An 18,909-nucleotide genomic window follows, 5' to 3' on the forward strand; every position below is an offset into this window, starting at 1 on the left:
TTTTTTTCAAACCTGCACTATAAAAAGCAAACAATATTACAGACCGGTCCTACTGACACAAATGGAAGTATAGTTTGAATGTTTAATGGAAAAATTGGCAACACTAACATAAGGTGGCAGGGAAGCGAAAAATCAATGACTGCCATTCAACTTCTGAGAAGGCAGGTGGTCAAGAAGCCCCGGAGCGCCAGCTGAAAGCTGCAGCAGAGGTTGATGTCAGCAGGCACCAAAGTTTCACACTTACCAAAGTGCTGAGGGAAACTCATTCAAAGTTTAAGATTTGACTAAAAAAATAAAAATACAAAAAAAGTTTTTTTAACCAGAATATTTTATGAGCTGTATCCCTGGAAGAGGGAAACAAAACTAATATTCACAGAGAAATATCATTGTTTTATAGTTCTGGAAAGGATTTTTATCTTTTTCCAACAATGGACAATTACCAGGTGTAGAAAGGTAAATAATGTTGATAGAATGGATTAAATGAAGCTTCTGAAAAAACTTTTAAGAACAAAACAATAACCTACGCCCACAATATACATCTCAAAAGCCTCCTTTTTGGGGTTTAAAAACATTTCATGCAAGCTTTTAAAATGGTCATCACTAGGTGGTTGCAGCATACAAACAATTTTGATCTTATTTCTCAACTTCTAACAGATAAAGCACCTTTTTGAGACAAAACAGCATTTAACACATTTTTAACAACCTTTGTAAAAAACTGAGATTCTCAAAATGGTTCAAATTTGTCAAATTTTACAAAAATGGAAAAACCTATTAATCCAGTTATATCCTTAAGCTAAATCTATTTTTCTATGAACTATTTTGGAGCTGCTTTGAAAATCGGTCATTTTTGGGTGGGTTCGCTTTATAGGTGCGCCCCCAGATTAATGCATTAATGCACAGGCTTCTCCCCCACCAACCCACCCACCCATTGTGGCTTATGTACTGTGTTTCCATGTGTATTGTTCCTTTGTGGTAAAAAGTGTGCATTTTTCTTTCTTGCATCTACACCTAGTGCAGAGATGCAACTTATGTATGTCACCAATAACCTTGACCCCCCCCCCCCCCTGTAACCCATCTACACCCACCTAAAGCAAGGAGCAACTTCTACACTTGCTTTGCAGTCACTCTTGAACTGTATGTGTGTATTATTTGTGTGTGTTGTACTGAAACCAATTTCAAAATTGGGTGAACTGTGTTATTTGCTTTTAAAATGTTTGCTAGATGGGTAGTTAGAAGATATTTCTTTATAAGGAACCGTTTCATGTTAACACTTTTTTCTTAATATATATATATATATATATATATATATATATATATATATATATATATATATATATATATATATATATATATATATATATATATATATATATATATATATATATTGCTTATGCAGTGCAAACGTATATACATTCTTTTAAAAAATGCAATTTGTTTTAAACATGTTAAAAGGTTGGAATACAATCTATATGATGCAAACTTACAGATGATAACAATATTAATAGCTACAACAACAATAATAAAACAACAATACAAAACATGTTTGAAAAGAAGCAGGCTAAAGCTTAGCTTATTTAAGCCAAAATACAACAACATAGACAATATTACTACTACTACTTATAATAATAAAAAACAAGAAAAAACACATTAAAACAACAGTAATTACTTTAAATAATGTATGCAAGAAAATACGATTTTTTACTTTTTAATCCTTAAAAATTTGAATATTCTGAAATGTATTTTCTGAAAACTTGTTATATTTTCTGGATTTTTGTTGTTTTCTTGCATTTTGCTCTATCCTGATCTGAGGTTGGTGTTGAAGGGCTTTTAGATGTTTTGGGGGTGTTTGCTGCTCTGCTCTAACACAAATATACTTTTTATGATGGGTTCCAACTTTGGTTGCAAGAGAAATGAAATAGCCTCAGATTATAGTTTAGATTACATTTTAACTCCTTTAAACCGGAATTTCTTTCCAACCATGAAAACAGTAGTTTCTTTCAGATAGATGCAGATTTAAGGTAATTATGAAGCCATGTTTGATAGGGAGCTGGTTTAGCTCGTGCTGGTTTGCGGCGCCGTCCGTCCATGAAACCAGGGTTCAACTCCGGGCTGCTCCCTGTTCCCTTTTCTACTTATGTGCTGGTCCCAAGTCCGGTTGCTTTGAGAGGGTTGCGTCAGGAAGGGCATCCGGCGTAAAACATTGCCAAGTTTACCATGCGACTCGTTCGCTGTGGCGACCCCTGATGGGAAAAGCCGAAAGGGAAACAACAACAACAATGAAGCCATGTTTGATGCATATTTGCATCAATCGGTGACAAGGGGTTAAGATGCTGACCAATAGTCTTTCGGTCAGGTTCCATTTGTTCTTTTTTGGGGTCACACTGGTGGCTTCAAAAAAGGCATTCAGCGTTGATAAACTTTCTGAAACATTTTAACATTTCCTTTTTTAAGATGCAATTTTATGTATACAGTTTACTGACATCTTCTTGGTGTTCATTGAAAATGTATATTTTACAATTAATTGACCAAAATATTGCCCACATGTCATGAATGCACAACTTTCTCTTCCTGTGCACACTAATGTATGACAAAATCTTAAAATTTGATACTAACATTGACCTATGGCCATCAGAAATTACTGAATGGATTTAAATTTGTGCAGAAAGGAGGGTTCAATGACCTGATGAAATCTAAAGGGGATGTGGTTAGGTTTTTTTTTTTTCTAAGAAAATTACGCGTAGGACCCGGAAGGGTGCTGGATTTTGAAACAGCAGAGTTTATGAGTTTTTCCCTCCCTTGTTGTCCTGCAGAAAGAAGGAACGCTGTTGTCGAAAAGAAGATTCAGCCAATAATCTGAAAATAATGGCGCAGATTACAGGACTCCCGAGTCGGCGGTGATAGACGGAGCTGTCTTTATGTGAGATGAAGGGAATTTTTCACGGGCGGTCTGCGCGCACAGTTGTCAGGAAAGTTAAAGGAGCCCTGTTTCTGTGAAGGGGGGGGGGGGGGGGGGGGGGGGCACAGGGCGCTCTCATCACCAGGCTGCTTTGATCTGATGAGGGACTCGTTGGGAAGGGGAGGCGCCCGCGTCAGGAAAGCGGACGGCGCCACGACTGCTGCCCGAATCTAACAATTAAACTTGATGAGCTCCGATCGGTTTCACTTAACAAGCGCAGGTGCGTGGGATTTGTGATTCGGTTCAGCTGAGCGGCTCCACGCTCCTGACAGGACACTGACGCATCTTATGCAAAACAGAAACTGCACGACAGCAAGGCGGGAATAAAAAAAAACGTTCTTTGATGGTTGTCGGGACAGGACGCACGCTGCCATGAGAACAGCACCCATCATTTGACAGAATCCGAATTCAGGAGCAGCGCTGAATTGATTTGGATTCCCAAATCGGAATTTGACCGCCCCGTCATTGCCCCGTTCACCACCCCAGCTGCTGAGGCATCTTCTAAAGAGGCATCAAAACGAGGGGAAACCTGCCGTTGCTGTCTCCCCCAAACTGCGCTCTGGACGGCTGGAAATGAGGACCACGTCCCTGCTGTGAGAAAGACAAGTGGGGTGGCAGTTTCTTTGGCTCTCAAGGACGCAAAAAAGTGCCCGCCGGGGAACGAGCTGCGAAGCATGATGGAGCAGGACGACGCGGCCAGCCCGTCCAAAAAGACAATCATTGCGAAGATATTCAAAGTTCGTAAGAGGAGGGAGATGCTCTTCGTCCAGGTGTGCTTCATCTGCAGTGTCCTCTTCGTGGCGTGGAGTATGTCAGCGCTGTTAACCAAGACAGGTGAGTGTGGGGGCAGATCCGGGGGTTCCAGGGGTGATGGAACGGAGCAGAGCACCTCAGACGTCTGCAGTGTAATCATAAACCAGGCGATTATTGAATCCCCCACCCCCCGATTTCAACTGATCACGTCTGAAAGTCTCCAGTCTTTAATCTCAAGGGCAAAACATTTGAATTTCCAAATCTGAGTATGTGGGGGTTCTCTGCGCCTTCTTTGCGCGCGGCTGAAGTGCGCGGTTTGCATTTGCAAGCCTGTGCGCTTTTTTTGCACTCACTGTACAAACTCAAGTGCGCATGCTGAAGGGTCACGGCGTTTTTAAATCTACTGTGGGAGTGCAAGCTCTCTGCCGCAGTGTGCGCGCCGTGGCGGTGGCACAGTTTTTTTTCCTTAAAAAAAGAAAACCGGGCTCGTATTGATTGACAGAATAAATACATGATCGGTTTTTTTTTTAAGGGCTAAAATATGAATATATATTCGCGTCTGTCCTGCGCGGGGCGCGTCTTCAGCTGTGAGACACGAGGACCTCAAATCATGCTCAATGGTGGCATCATCGTCGTGTCTGGTTGAGCACTTGGCACGCACATGAAGATGATCACGCTTCTTGCTTCCGCATGGCAATTGAGGGATGCCGAATTTTACGCAACGATGATCACTTGGAGGGATGGGTGGATGAGGAAGGGATGGGGGGGGGGGGCGCTTCGATGCTGTAATACATATTTAAAAAAAACATTATTTTGGGAGCAATCGTCGCCCATAGTTTGTTGGCCGCGCGCGCGCACACACGCAAGCCAAACATCCCATGCACACAAGGCAGGACTGATGCGGTGGGCTGGCGTAAACGCTCAGCATCCCACTCTGCATCTGTTATGTAATGCAATGCTCTGCCCTGACATTTTGCTAGTGAGGAATATTTGACACACCACTCGGATCAAAGGTTAACGAGACATGCAGGACAGAAGTTTTTGGATGAAATCTTTCTGCACACTGTTATCAGAATTCTTAAAACAAAGCCCCCCCCCCCCCCTTCACTCCAAAGTGCATCCAAACAAACCTGAAATCCGTGCACCCTTCCATTAAATCCCTGATTCAATTTGTACCCCATGCAGGACTAAAAAAGGACTTTTCACATAAATCCAGAGTGAATATCTCCGTGTTCACTGGGAGTTTCATTAATTGCATAAAAAACAAGAGGCTTAAAAGATTATCAGGAATGATATCATACAATTGACAGAAAATCTCCTTTCTCAAAAGGCATTCTATAGGTGCCAAAGTATCAAAGTTTTGAATGAAGGGAGTTTTATGTGAAAAGGTGTTGAGGAATTTAAGCCTGTCTGTGCGGCTCCACAAGCCGACATGCTGATCATAATAATGGAACACATGGGGGGGCTGCCTCATCCTTCAGACATCACATGAGCTTTCATCAGACTGGATGGGGATGCATTAGGAGCTAAATCTTCATGAAGATGGATGAAGCTCAGCGCACTGTCACATGATTAGAATGCGTGACAGGGAGGTTATTGTTGCTTGAGTTATTATTATTTTAAAGGGGTTGGGTTGTGCTGACAGGTGGCAGCAGTTTGACTGATGGCTGGGAGTGTTTCAGGAGAATCTGGAAAATGTCTAGACAAAAATGATGGGACCTGGTTCACAGCTTGGGACTGGATGTTTGTCCTTGGTCTGTCTCTCTCCAAAGAGAGCTGCAGGATAATATTACGAGGCTATTATTGTTTCTCTGTTACTCCATACAGTCGGTTAGATCAGTGACGGGTTCTTTCCTCCATAACCTCCCATGTTATTGGGATTATCACCGTAACAAAAAAAAGTTAACCAAAGTAAACACAAAATGTTAACTTTTGTATTTTGCTGAACATAATTTCTCCCAAAATCAGATGTCTTCCATGGGTTCAATTGGTGTAGTTCTCAGGTGGGATGAGTTAAATGCAATAAATGAGTGACAGCTTTTTTCTAATGAGTTAAATTGTTGAAGTTGATGTTGGTTTGGTATTGGCAACAAAAAATGTAACTTTAAATGCAAAAACTTTGAGGTTGATAGTATTAGATTTAAATTTCCCATGAAAGGACACTCTGTGCTTTCAAGTGTCATTCCATTTTCAATAGGACCTTACACACTCCGTTTAAAAAATAACCCAAGTTGGGTTGTTTTTAACCGAACTTGGAGGTTAAAAAGGATTATTTGCTAATTACAAAAAAAACAGAAATTGGGATAAAATTAGGACTGTTCCAAAATGTACCCCCAACATGAACAAGCTCAAAATGTTCACAAATTCACTTTTATAAATGGTGGCATTTATATTGAGCCAAGTGAGACTCCGTATACTTGGTTTTTAAGCGTTTAAAATGCTATTTCACAAAATGTCCAGAACTAGACTGAGTTGTAGTTTTAATATCCACGATTTACATTTTACTTTGAAATATGAAAAGTATCTTAGGATAAATTGTTATATTGTTCTACTTTCAAATTATGTGGTTTATTTCTCTGATCCTTGTGAATGAATGGACAGTTCCCCTCTTGTTACCTTACATGCAGAAGTAAAGTGACCCTCTACCTACATTTTTTTTATTTTTAGCATTTTTTTTTTTTTTTTTTTTTTTTTTTTTTTTTTTTAGTCTTTATTAACCTTAAGCGTTTTGGTCCATTATTAAAGTAAACTGAAAGTTGATGGATATAATTAAATCCTAGCTGGATGCACCTTCCGTCACAGTAATCATCTCAGGCACTGCAGGTCTAATTTACCTGGCCAGCCTGAAGATGGTCAGAGGCACTGCTGGTTTGTTTTGGTAGAAATCTACTAAAACATGTTTCTCATAACTCTTTAGTGCCTCAATTTGTTGCTGAAGCCTTTCATTTCTCCAGGAGATGCTGTCCTTAAGTTGAGTCATGGCATCTGGACAGTTTTGTCTTTATACATTTCCCTACTCATCCATTTCATCAGTTGCTCAAGTTTTTTTTTTTTTATTTATAGATTTTGTTTTGTTTTAAACCAGAGACTTTATATTCTGACAAAAATAAGGAAAACTATGGTTCCTCATTAATCTTTGTCTAATTTTCTTTTTGCTTATTTTGTAGTCAGCCTTTTATATTGTATTAAAAAAATCAATTATCTTTTAGTTTTTTTGCAAAGTAGAATTATTTTATTTTTTATTTCAAGCATTGTAGTCAAAGCAATAAAGAATTTACACATTTATCAACTCAAATTAATTTATTTTTCAATAATGCAATGGTATTTGGATATTTTTGATGTTGCATGAAGTTATTTCAAACTTTGTTTTTAGAAATAAGTCAGTTTTAAACAACTCTTACTTGAAAATAGGTTTAAAAAGTGTTAGTCCCCTTAGTCACTTGGCACAATCTTGTTTTACTAAATCTGCGCAAACACTATTGTCCATTCTAGATCGAAGATGAATAACAATTTCTCATTTCTGTAAAGTTGTGCCTTCATGGTAATAAAATGCAAACATTTTTTAAAATGGGACAACTTGCAAGCCTTAAGCATAACTTGGTAATGTAATTTTCACCATGGGCTGCTGCTCCCACTTTTCTTTCCTCCCCAAACCTGCCCAGAGGAGCTGACAGAACTACGAGTGCATAGCAGCAAGACTGTGGTAGCTCCTGCAGGCACACAAATATGCGTTGTTTTTGTTTTTCTGTTTTCAAGGAAACTGTTGCATGTGGTTCCACATTTGACAACCAATACAAATTGCATTCTGATTGACAGTTTTCCAATAATTAAAATGTGGTCGTCTAATCCAGTTTGCTAATCTTGGCACAAGTCTGCATGTTTGGCGCTCAAACCGATCCCAGCGACCCAGGTATCAAGCAGAAGAATCAGATTCTGTCCAGTAAACGTTGCCAAGTAGATCTGAGAAGCCAAAAGTAGAAGAGTGAAACTGAGCTGGTTAGTAAGACCAGACTGGAGTCCTGACCCGGAGGGTTTGGTCTCCACACTGGAGTGCTGTGGGAAGCTGCTGAGGTCGCCTGCGTATAATCTGTTTATACAGTGCCTGCTGATTTTCAGGCTGTTGAACTGTTTGATGGAAAGCCGGTTAATTAAATTTCTGTCAGTATGCTTGAAATACAGTTTCAGGCAAGTCTACTAAATTTCTGGCTTGACTTAGATTTTTGCTCAACAGAACAAGAGCAGTACCAATTTAAATTGTCTTAGAAACAAATGACTCCTAAGTGGATTTTTATTTGCTATGATTTGTTTTGGAAAGCCATAAGAGTTGGCAAACTACATTCTTTTAAAGGTATTGATGTTGCATTTTATTGTGACACACTTTAGTAAGACGTTACCAAACGAAAGCAATCCCTTGTTATTGGTGTGGTTTCCTCATGTGGTAAGGAACCACACCCTTTTTCTTTTAGTTTGCAGATGAAAATGTGTCTTTCTGAAAAAACTCAACTGTACAAACCTATTTCCCAAATGTACTGAAATTTAACTCTTTTAGCATAAATCCTTGGAAAAATAAATGCTAACTCTTGAAATCTGACTCAACCCGTTGCCCTTAAACACGAAGTCTGCAATCTTTGACACCAGAAGAGCCACTTGTGTTCATTCCTTTTGAACAAAACCCAGCAACACCCAAAAAGTTTAGCTCACAAAATACTTTCTTTCGGTGTTTGTGACCATCAAGCCACTCATTTATAAAATGAAGTTTTTAAACATTTACAAAAATTGAATTGAAAAAGGTTTAATTTTTTTATTTGTCTTTTTTTTTAGCTTGTTTTGCTTTTAACAGCAGCGCAGACGTTCCTTTCAAAATAAAATGCACCCTGAGTTTAAAGATTCTCCTGCAGCAGATTTACTTGAATTAGAAAAGGCAATGAATTCAAGTCAAACATGACATTTTCTCTGGTTTTTTATCCCTTTTTCTCCTTTTACTATGGAATATAAAACAGAACAACATTCGTGTAGAATCCATTAAAAAATATCTTTACAGTACTGTGACGCAGAGAATGTGTGCTTTAAATGTATTAAAACATGTAAAGCATTCTAACAGTAGATTAAACTTAATAAATCTTAACTGAAGCAAAATAACCAAAAATACTAAATCTATGTATTCAAAATGTCAGCTTTTTTTATTTTTATCCCCCCCCCCCAGAAGGGCCTTATGAGGCTCCGTAGCCCCAGGTTGCTGACCCCTGCCTTAAACCATTATGGTTTATCCCTAAAATTTGTCTGGTCGCACAAATACAGCTTTTTAAATTGTTTTTAAAAATTATTAAATTGTAGACATTAATAGTAGTGTGCATGTGTATGAATGATCCGGGTGATGGTCAGAGGGGCCGTAGGCGCGAACTGGCAGCCACGCCTCTGTCAGTCTGGCCCAGGTTAGCTGTGGCTCCAACCATAGCTTACCATCACCAAGTATGAATGAGGAGTGAATGAATAATGGACACACTGTAAGCGCTTTGAGCGTCTGGAAAAGCGCAGATGAATCTAATCTATCATTATTTTTACTGTTATTATTATTGTTGTTATTATTATTATTGATAGTTTCTAGTCTTTTACATTTCAGCTTTTTCATTTAAACTTTTTATAAAAACTGCTAAAGGGAACGCTGTTCATTAAATTTTTCCCAAATGCATGACTCGTTTGACAATTTCTATTTTATTTTTATCCTTTTTTTTATTTTTTCCTCGTGTCCTTATTAGAGGCTTAAAACGAGTTTAATGAAAAATGACCCCCCCCCCCACCCCCTCTGAACATAATGGAACAGCTGCATTCTGATGCATTCTAGTTGCTGCTTGGATAAAAAAATGTTGTATTTCTATAAACATGAACTTTTAAGGGATTAAAAAAAACAGCAAACCCTTGTTTGAAGTAATCAGCATCATGGATGCTTGGGGGTCGTGAAACCTGCTTGGCAACAGCAGCCATCTTGCCTTTGATTTAGAAAATGGAGTTTTAATGTTTTATTTTTTTTTGTTTTTTGTCACTTAAGGATTGCTGCTGGGGTGTTTCTCTCCAACATGCTGTGGTTCTTATATGTAAACCTAAATGCTTCAACTATTTATTAATCATCTTTTTGTTTTTTAAGGGTACGGTATGGCGGTTAAGGGACATCCAGACCTCGATCACTTGGGGAGACGACTGTTGGCATTGTCGGAAAATGAGACGGAGCCAAAGAACTGCTCAGAGCCAGGTATGTTACTTTTAACTTCTAAAGTCTCACATTAAGGAGATGGTAAAAAATATGCATTTGTCCAAAACACGGCCCCATGGAGGGAAAACGCAGTGTGACATTGACTGAAGGCATATCGCATCCGGTTTGGTTTTCAGCCGCTGAAGAGAAAAGTTTTTGCCGTGGGAGTTGTTTTGTAACAGTCTCATAAATGTATCGATTGCATAATCTGTGTCAAAGTCTCTCAAAATGTATTGAGCACTTCAGACTCCAGGCGCCATCACCAACCTCTACCCCAGGAACCCAAGAGTTGAAACGAGGGCATCAAAAAAGCCTGGTCATGGTAAATGATGCATTCAAGGAGGAACGTGACGTTGCATGGAAAGTGTTGGTTTTTGGCGCACTTTATTTAATTTAAGTATTTAAGAAAATACAATGAAATGAGAAAAGGCTTTAATATAAAATACATATAAATTATAAAAAAAAAGTCTTAATCTGGGTTTAAATGTAATCGTTTGAATATCATTAAAATTCAAAGAAAAATCCCAAAACAAAACTTCATGTGGTTATTGGTTACCACAATGGCAAAACGATTTTTATTTTTTTCATTTTTATTTTTTTATTTTTTACTAAACCAAAATTGATTTTTAACAGTGGAAAAAATTTAAAATTAAATAAAAAAAAACCTTTCAATTCTTTTATAATGAATGAATGAATAAATGAGGCCTTATTTGTCCTATAAGATCAACACAAGGTCGTGTCATGAAAGTTTGGGATGTCCAGAACTGTTTGACCTGCTAAAATACTTGATGGTTCTGCATTTTGGAAGTACCCTGCCAGAATAAAATATGTAAGAATAAAAAATGATGGAATTCAGGGAAACGAACAAGTAAAGTGACAATCAAATAGTTTACATTTTTAGAGTGATTAACCTTTCGGCACATCACCACAGCGAATAATCTTTCAATGATTTTAAAATGTGGAAATTGTTAACCTTAAGCAAAATTCCTTTTTAAAGAATCCTCCTTGCAAACTGCACATTTGCCAGCTTTTGATTTATTTCTACTTAGTTTTATTGTTTTACTGTACAAAATAGTTTTAATTATAAATCACAACTGAGGTTTTTTAACCTTGTCTATTTTGGTACCCCTTTTTTATTTTTTTATTCCTCATTTTTTAAATATATCAAATAATTACTGCAACATAACTGGAGTGTAACCAATGCAATCAAAGCCTTTTTAAGTAACTAAACATCATGTAAAGGGTTAACAAAGACTCATTCTTTCTAGATGTCTAGTTTTTATTAAAATGTTTCGGTCTGACTCACCCTGATCTTCAAACATACTCGCATGAGCCTCGTGACCCTGAATGATTCACTGGGAACAAAGCTGGAGGGGCTGAAAGTCGTTCTGAGCCCCTTCCTTTATCGTGCGGCCACTTCTTCTTGCTGAATAGTTTTTACCTTGTATTGTGCAGTTTAAAAAATAAAGGTGAGCTCTACAGTTAATAATTGGGATGGAATATTTAGGATGCACTTCATTTTTAAGCTAATCCGTTGCAAGTGCACTGTGAAATCTTTGTTCTTGCGGACATTGTTGTCATGGTCTGAGAGAGCAGAGTCTCTAATGAAGTAATTGTTACTTGTAATTATTAAAGTATAATTAATGTTTTCTATTTTAAAGACTTGGCACAAATCACACCAAGCTGAACATGACATTTGTTTTATATGGGCCTATTGTCCCCCCCCTTCTCTGCCTTTTCTCGATAAGCTGATCATATGACAGAGTCTTGTGAGCAGACATAGACTTATGAGCGCCTAAACTGATGAAATAACTACTTTTTTTTTTCTTCTCCCGTGCTCTGTGCGGCACATGTGCCTTTTGTTTGAAGCAATTCTTATCATTTAGATATAAGTTCTTCCATTAAGCAGGCTTGCAACAACTTGAGCTTTAGAAAATAAAACTGCAACTTCTCCACACTGCTTTAGTTTGAACATGCAGTGACGTAGGAAAACCAACACTTCTAATTAATTTCAGGCTGTTTTAGTGAAGGAGTGGCTCTAAATCATTCAACACTGAATCATTCAACTAGTAAATGACTGTCAACATGAGCACTTCAGTTAAAAATGGACTTTTCACACCCCTCAACTAGAAGTCATATTTGTTTTTCTGTGCATCTATATAGAATTTAAATGTACAAATATTCCATTGATCTTATGTGTAAAACAGTTTATTAAATTTGAGTTTATTTTTTAAACTGATTTAAAAAGTTGCACAACTTTGTGTAAATGTAATGAACTTTAGTGGACAAATGGTATTCAAATAAGATTGCTAATTTGGGAGTTGGCACAGAATAAATCTAAAGGTTTTTAATACAGAAAAATAAAGTGGAACCCATGTTATTCCTTAGATGATGGTTTGCACATGTTAACAAAGAAAATGGCTTAAAAGTTTTAAAATTCAATAAAAAATTCAGTTCTTTCTTACGTGTCTACCCTTATTTAATGCAGCACATTAGCCTTAAGCTCAGCATGCTAAATGATCTGCATGTCACAAAAGCCGTGTCCAACAGCCTCTTGAATGATTTAAAGGCCTTGACTGAAGCTGAGGGTGGAGAATGACTACAAAGAAGAATATCTTGTTGAGATTGCAGTAAACTGTCAGCAGACATCAGTGGGTTATTTAGATATGGTTGGGGAAAAAACAAACATTTTGTAATGAATTTGAATGATCGAAAACATGACGGTAAAGAAGTTGTGCAGCAGTTTACCAGGAGCAATAAAATGAATTATTTTCTTGTGGGGGACACCTAAGATGGAGCATTAAGGAGTGGATCATAGGCAACACTGAACCTCATTTGTGCCTCAACTTTGCATCTGTTAAAGACTCACTTCAATGACGATTTTTTTTCTTGTGACTTTTCTGATAATGGAGGATATTTGGAAAGAAAATTAAGCTTCAAACTGAGAGTATTTTATTCAACTAATTGTGAATCGGGAGCAGAAAGAAAAATGCAGTTGGAAAAAGATCGTATTTGTGACCATAAGCTCCCGGCTTCGCTTTATTCTGATGCATCCTATTGAAGAAGACCAGATCCACGTTGGCCTTCAGTTTCCTCATTGGAGCCGACAACTGGCTCAAAACTTTATGGCTGGATTGCTCCAATATTTCTCGCCTTTTTGTTGCAACGCTAATGTTGGGTTGTGAGGGGCGGTTGGCTTGTGTGTGTGTGTGTGTGTGTGTGTGTGTGTGTGTGTGTGTGTTGTGTGTTGTGTGTGTGTGTGGTGTGTGTGTGTGTGTGTGTGTGTGGGTGTGTGTGTGGTGTGTGGTGTGTGTGTGTTGTGTGTGTGTGTGTGTGGTGTGTGTGTGTGTGTGTGTGTGTGTGTGTGTGTGTGTGTGTGTGTTGTGTGTGTGTGTGTGTGTGTGTGTGTGTGTGTGTGTGTGGTGTGTGTGTGTGTGTGTGTGTGTGTGTGTGTGTGTGTGTGTGTGTGTGTGTGTGTGTGTGTGTGTGTGTGTGTGTGTGGTGTGTGTGTGTGTGTGTGTGTGTGTGTGTGTGGTGTGTGTGTGTGTGTGTGTGTGTGTGTGTGTGTGTGTGTGTGTGTGTGTGTGTGTGTGTGTGTGTGTGTGTGTAAGCAACAGGGAGGGGAAGGGGGGCGGGGTTGCTCCCCGCCAACAGTCTCATCAACAACTCAGACAAATTTCTAATGAAATTTCTAATGTATTTTCCAAACCATTTGGTGCACCAGATTATAAGGCGCAGAATCCATGAATTATTTTTATTTTTTTAAATGTCATAAGGCGCATAATCGAGACAAGAGAAGTCCATCAGACTTTCTTGTTGTTTTTTTTTTTAGTTCACATTAGCTCTGTCAATCACAGTATTTCCAGAAAAAGCCGTTTGCACATTAGCCGCCTTAGCAAATTCACAATAAAACTCAACCAAGCATCATGACAGCGTCGTGAACCTCTCAGGCCTCTCGCTTTATCATATAAAACAACCAGAAATCATTCATATATATGGTGCTCCTGATCATAAGGCACAAATGTCATTAAAAAATAGCTTTGTAAGTGTGCCTTTTTGACTCTCTGTAGAAATTATGTCCTTGAAAACTTCACAGGTTTTTCTTTTTTGGCAAAAAACGGTGTAATCATAGTTAAAAGACCACTGGGACCACTTTTACAATACATCAAAAGATGATTGGAGTAGGACTTAAGTTATTTTCTTTTTCCCTCCAGTGAATTCTGCTCTGAATGCTTTTAGCTCTGTATAGACGGGAAAGTTTAGGACCACATTATTGATTCAGGGGTCTTCTGATGCACCAGCAGTCCAACTAGTAGTCTTTCAAAGTCTGGTGGGAATTCATGCTTCAACTGTAATGAGCTCCATTATTTTGTTTATGCAGGTAAAATTGCACGCTTTCTGTGACCATGTGATGTTTTAACATATGGGAGAATGGAGGCTAGATGTGCCAAAGTGCGTTTTTGCTATTGAGGGTTGCACTCTCCATAACTTAATGCTTCTGCGTGACCCAGAGATCATCCATAAGTCTGATTGCATTGTCGTCCTGTTTGCATGAATAGCAGTCACGGGCTCTGCTTGCTGATGTCTACTGCAGCAAGCCAATTATCTAATGGGCTAATGATGACCCAGAGGAATCATTCCCTCTGAAAGGTCCCTTGACTGCTGTACTAGAGTGTCAATCGTACTCTGTTAATGACCTGGCTGGTCCACAGTTGTGACAGAAGGCAGTATCCGTTAAAACATCTTTGTCCCAGTATTTGTATTTACCTTTTTTGGTTGGCTTTTCAAACATCAAGTTGATTTTTTTTTTTTTTTTTTTAAATTATTGTTACACCACTTTGTCCATGAAGTTCAGGAAAGTAGAGTATTGTCTCTGGCTGAACAGTCTGACCAGTCATTGTCAAAGTGAAAACAGATGGCTTGTAATCCATGGTACAACTCGAACTCCACAGTAATATAATCAATGTTATCTGGAATATTGCAGAATTACGTATTGGCCTCGAAGATTTTGGCTGGTATTTTCTGGATTTGGTATATTTAAAGGTCACCCGAGAAGACTTTTTAAAATTGAGCAAAACTGAGAAATGAACATCAGTTGGATCCGGATAAAAGCAACAACCACGTGCAGATGGCAGCTTGGTTATTTGAAATGGGCTTTGATTTTGAAAGCTTGTTCCCGTTACTCCATGTGCTGTGAAGACAATTCCTTTCAAAAGTAATTTGCAATGATGTTCTGTGTCTGCAAACAAAACTTGTGCAGATGAGAAAAAAAATGCAAAAATGAAAATGGCAAAAAGTGCCCACACACAGATCTACAATCACAAGTTGTAACATCAGAATTCTTGTTTTGATTGATCAACTGGCACTTTTTTCCTGGCGACCAATCATTGGGTAGTAAGATTAATTCAAAAGCTTTTTTTGGGGGGGGGGGGTGGTATGGTCTTTCTCAGTCTAACATCTTGGGGGGGGGGGGGGAGTGTTTTCTAAATGGGTGGATACTTTTTTATTTTCAGATAAACTAGTATTTTGCTTTGAAAGAACTATTCAGCTGTGAAGTCATTTAAAACGTCATTTAAAAAAAAGCCTAAAATCAATACAGGGTTCCAAGATTTATAAAAAGCATCTTTTATAAGATTTATGTAATGGTTTAAAGCACATTTGCATTTGTTTACATTTTGATCATCTCTGCATCAGCAGAGGAATACTTAAAAAAAGAAATTCGTCATCTTTTGGTTTCTTTTTCTGTTTTTAATTCCTAAATAAATTAAATAATGGGATCTGAAAAAAGTTGTGATTTTAGTATTAAAAAAAGTCTTTTAATGGGGAATCTAATTTTAATAGTCTAGACTGGCCTGGCATTTTGAACTGTGACTTCAGGCAGTTGAATGTTTTTAAAAGAATCCTCCTGGTTGATCTTGTGACGACTAGAACTTTGAGAGGATGGCATTTGAGGAAATCTTGCTTCTTGTTCAGGTTTCTGTCTTCTATATTGATTTTTAACCTTTAGACCTTTGAGGGATCCAAACCACATGTTTAGCTTGGTGTTTCAGACAACTCCTTGAGTCACTGCGCTTTAATTTAGAAAACTCTAATTCAGTGCCTCAATCTGCAGGACGTTGTTTTAGACGTCTTGTGGTTTGTTTTACAAAACGCACTTGTGCTCTTGTTGTTTGACGTCATAGCAACCTCTCCAAACATACCATTCACTTGCATTTATTCTAAATGTGTCAGGAATGTGCTGAGATCATGGGACTCCATTTTTCTAAAGTTCTGCACACTTATATGTGTGTTTCACACAGCTGTCAAACTGCAGTTTTTAGGAGGGCTGCTGTCCTGCTGTTTTTTTCTTTTAATCAACTCTGTCCTTGCAGGTTTGATTTTGGCAAAATACACCCAATTCAGTGATTGGTGTGGCAGGGATATATGAGAAATTCAACAGGACACCTGGTCTCAATGACTGCTCTTTGAAACTCGGCTTAGAAGCATGTCAGTGAAAAAGAATCCATAGTGAGGGAACACTTCGCCTCCCGTTGTCTTTAAGCTTTATTTTTGTTTAAAAGGTAAACCGAAAACAAACTTTTACTGTTTCTAGAGTATCGTTTTTTTTACCCCTAAAGTCACAAAAGTGACACTTTTCTCTTTTTGTCTTTAAAGTTAAGATGTCTGCTCTAAATTGAGATGGACTTCTTGTTCGGCCAAACTCTAGAGAGGACAATGCGCCGTTTCAGCTACAGATCAACTCTGTTGTGCGATGTGGTTATAAATTTGATCCATCTCATTTGAGATGGATCATTTCTGCATTTGTCCTGTTCTGTCCTTGTGTGGAGAAAAGCACCATGGAAGCACATTTCTGCCCTGTCTGACCTCTATGACAACAGAGGTGATGAATCTTGCAGAGGTGGTATATGGGGCTGTGAGGTGATTCCAGACGATCTTTCTCAATTTCTAATGATTTATTTTTTTGTTTTTTTTAGAAGCTTCACCTGTAGAAATTGATACAGTTGAGATTTTAAATGCATTAAAAGACCCACAAGAACACCAGTTGGTGGAATTGGTATGTATTTTTACATTATAGACATCTGGTGAATTTCTTTTTCTTATGTCCTATATATTATTCGGCTTTATAGTGTTTGAAATCCTGCATTTATTTTGCTCAAAAATGAATTTTCTTTTCAAGTGAGAGTTATGGTACACTTGGTACAGTAAGTCATTGGTCCACCCTCCTGCTTTTCACAGACAAAACTTTGGTAATTTCAAGGACTTGATGTTTTTAAACATTTTTGTCAAACACTTTATCAATTCTAAAATTTTTGTTCTGAAGTCACAAATTATATAACAGAGCCAATTTTACTGCAGTATTCTTTATTACCTTGGTATTGTCTAACTTGAATTAATAAACATTAAAGCTACTGTCAGCATTTTGATCAAATCTGAAAGTGTTTTAACATTCAAACAATTTTCAGATTCTAGAACGTTGAAAACAGACGGGATGATAAGTTTGCGAGTAAATGATCTAAAGTAAAACCTTACAAACGTCAGGTTCAGCTCTTACATTTTTGTCATTTGGAGCTTACTAGATAGTGTTTATACATGCAACTCTTTCAAATTTAATGCAGACAACTAGGAGAGGTTGATTTTTATCTATAATGCTTTGTTCTTTAAGCATTTCTGCCACGATGTTAAAACGAAACAAACTTGCAGCGCATCTATTTTGTAATTTTTTTTTTTCTAGTGATGATCATTCTAAAGTTGGTGCAGAATTGCATTAAAATGTAGGGTTCTAAAATTGGGGCAGCTATTCCTTGATTAGCTGGCTTTCATTTAAAACAAACAAAACAAAACCTGAATAGAAGTGTTTGACATCAGATTCTTTGACTGAGTGACCTCCACCCTGAATGTCAAAGAGCAGCAGTCATGCTTGTTGTCCCAGAAGCCCCTTCCCTGGTTGCTGCTGATTATTTGGATCAGGTGTATTCAGTCTGAATCTAGAAGCCAATGTGTTTTAATCCATTACTCCCTGGAAGGTTTTACCTAGAGGCTACTAATATTATTATTATTGTTATTATTATTGTTATTGTTAAAGTCAAAAACAAAGTTTCATGTGAAGATGACAACATCCCAGTTGATCAAGGTGCAGTTATTTTTGGCAGAAGCTTTGGTAATTTTGGGTTCTGAGCCAGCAACTCCCCACAGATGCCGGCTCACGTGGCGGGGAAAGGGCCGGCCCCCCCGTCTTCAGCCAGGTGCGTGGGGTGTTGGTTGATCACTGCGTGCTCCAGGTGGAGCTCTGAATGATGGATGAGACGCCAAAATAGGACTGTTGAATACTCTAAATGCTTATACTTTATATGCCTTTGACCTAAACATTAGTTTTATTTGGTTTACTGAAAAGAAGTGAAAGATGGGAACCATAAAGGTGAAGTCTTCAGGACCAACTGGACATGTCAGACCTGTCTCTCAAAATTCAATCCCTGTCAGGAAGTTGAACTCCTTGAGGGCGTGGTGTGGAGACGTATGCACCTTCCAGCCATGAAGCTGATGTGAGGTGACCCTGACATTTCTTCTTTCCTCAGGAATACACGAGTTCCCTGAAGACCTTTTCTCCAACGCTGAACGGAAGAGTGGAGCTGTTCTGCTGCACATTGTGGCGGTAAGAGATGTGACGTGATGGAGGGCAGATATGTTTCAGTTGTCAGCAAACTTGATGGTTCTGCTTTAAAAAAAAAAGTGCCCTATAAAGGCTGTTAAGTCAATTGGAAAAGGGTCCAAAATGATGTTCTGGATGTGTGTAAAATTGATTGCTGCTCTGATCGATCTAAATCAATTTCTGGACAAATGATGTAAATTTAAGTTGACGAGTGTGTGTCAGTAATCCCAGAGTTTTAAAATCAAACCAGGCAAACTGCTATACTGTTTCACATGCATGACCCTCGACTCTACATTTTCCTAGTGC

At 38.1% G+C, this 18,909-nt stretch overlaps 1 protein-coding gene across 2 annotated transcripts in view; it reads left to right on the top strand.

The window, feature by feature from the left end:
• The first annotated feature begins 3,045 nt into the window (after nt 1–3,045).
• The window catches only part of slc24a4 (solute carrier family 24 member 4), a 29,605-nt gene continuing 13,741 nt past the window's right edge, over nt 3,046–18,909 (top strand). Inside the window, exons 1-3 of one of the 2 annotated variants that reach the window (XM_020714598.2) lie at nt 3,046–3,790; nt 9,852–9,956; nt 18,530–18,606. In XM_020714598.2, the coding sequence (XP_020570257.1) occupies nt 3,631–3,790; nt 9,852–9,956; nt 18,530–18,606 (342 nt within the window). In that variant the 5' untranslated portion in view covers nt 3,046–3,630. The remainder of the gene's footprint in view (nt 3,791–9,851; nt 9,957–18,529; nt 18,607–18,909) is intronic. The other variant, XM_004083425.4, reaches the window with a different exon arrangement.

Source organism: Oryzias latipes, chromosome 24 (genome assembly GCF_002234675.1).
Source record: "Oryzias latipes chromosome 24, ASM223467v1".
NCBI classification, from domain to species: domain Eukaryota; kingdom Metazoa; phylum Chordata; class Actinopteri; order Beloniformes; family Adrianichthyidae; genus Oryzias; species Oryzias latipes.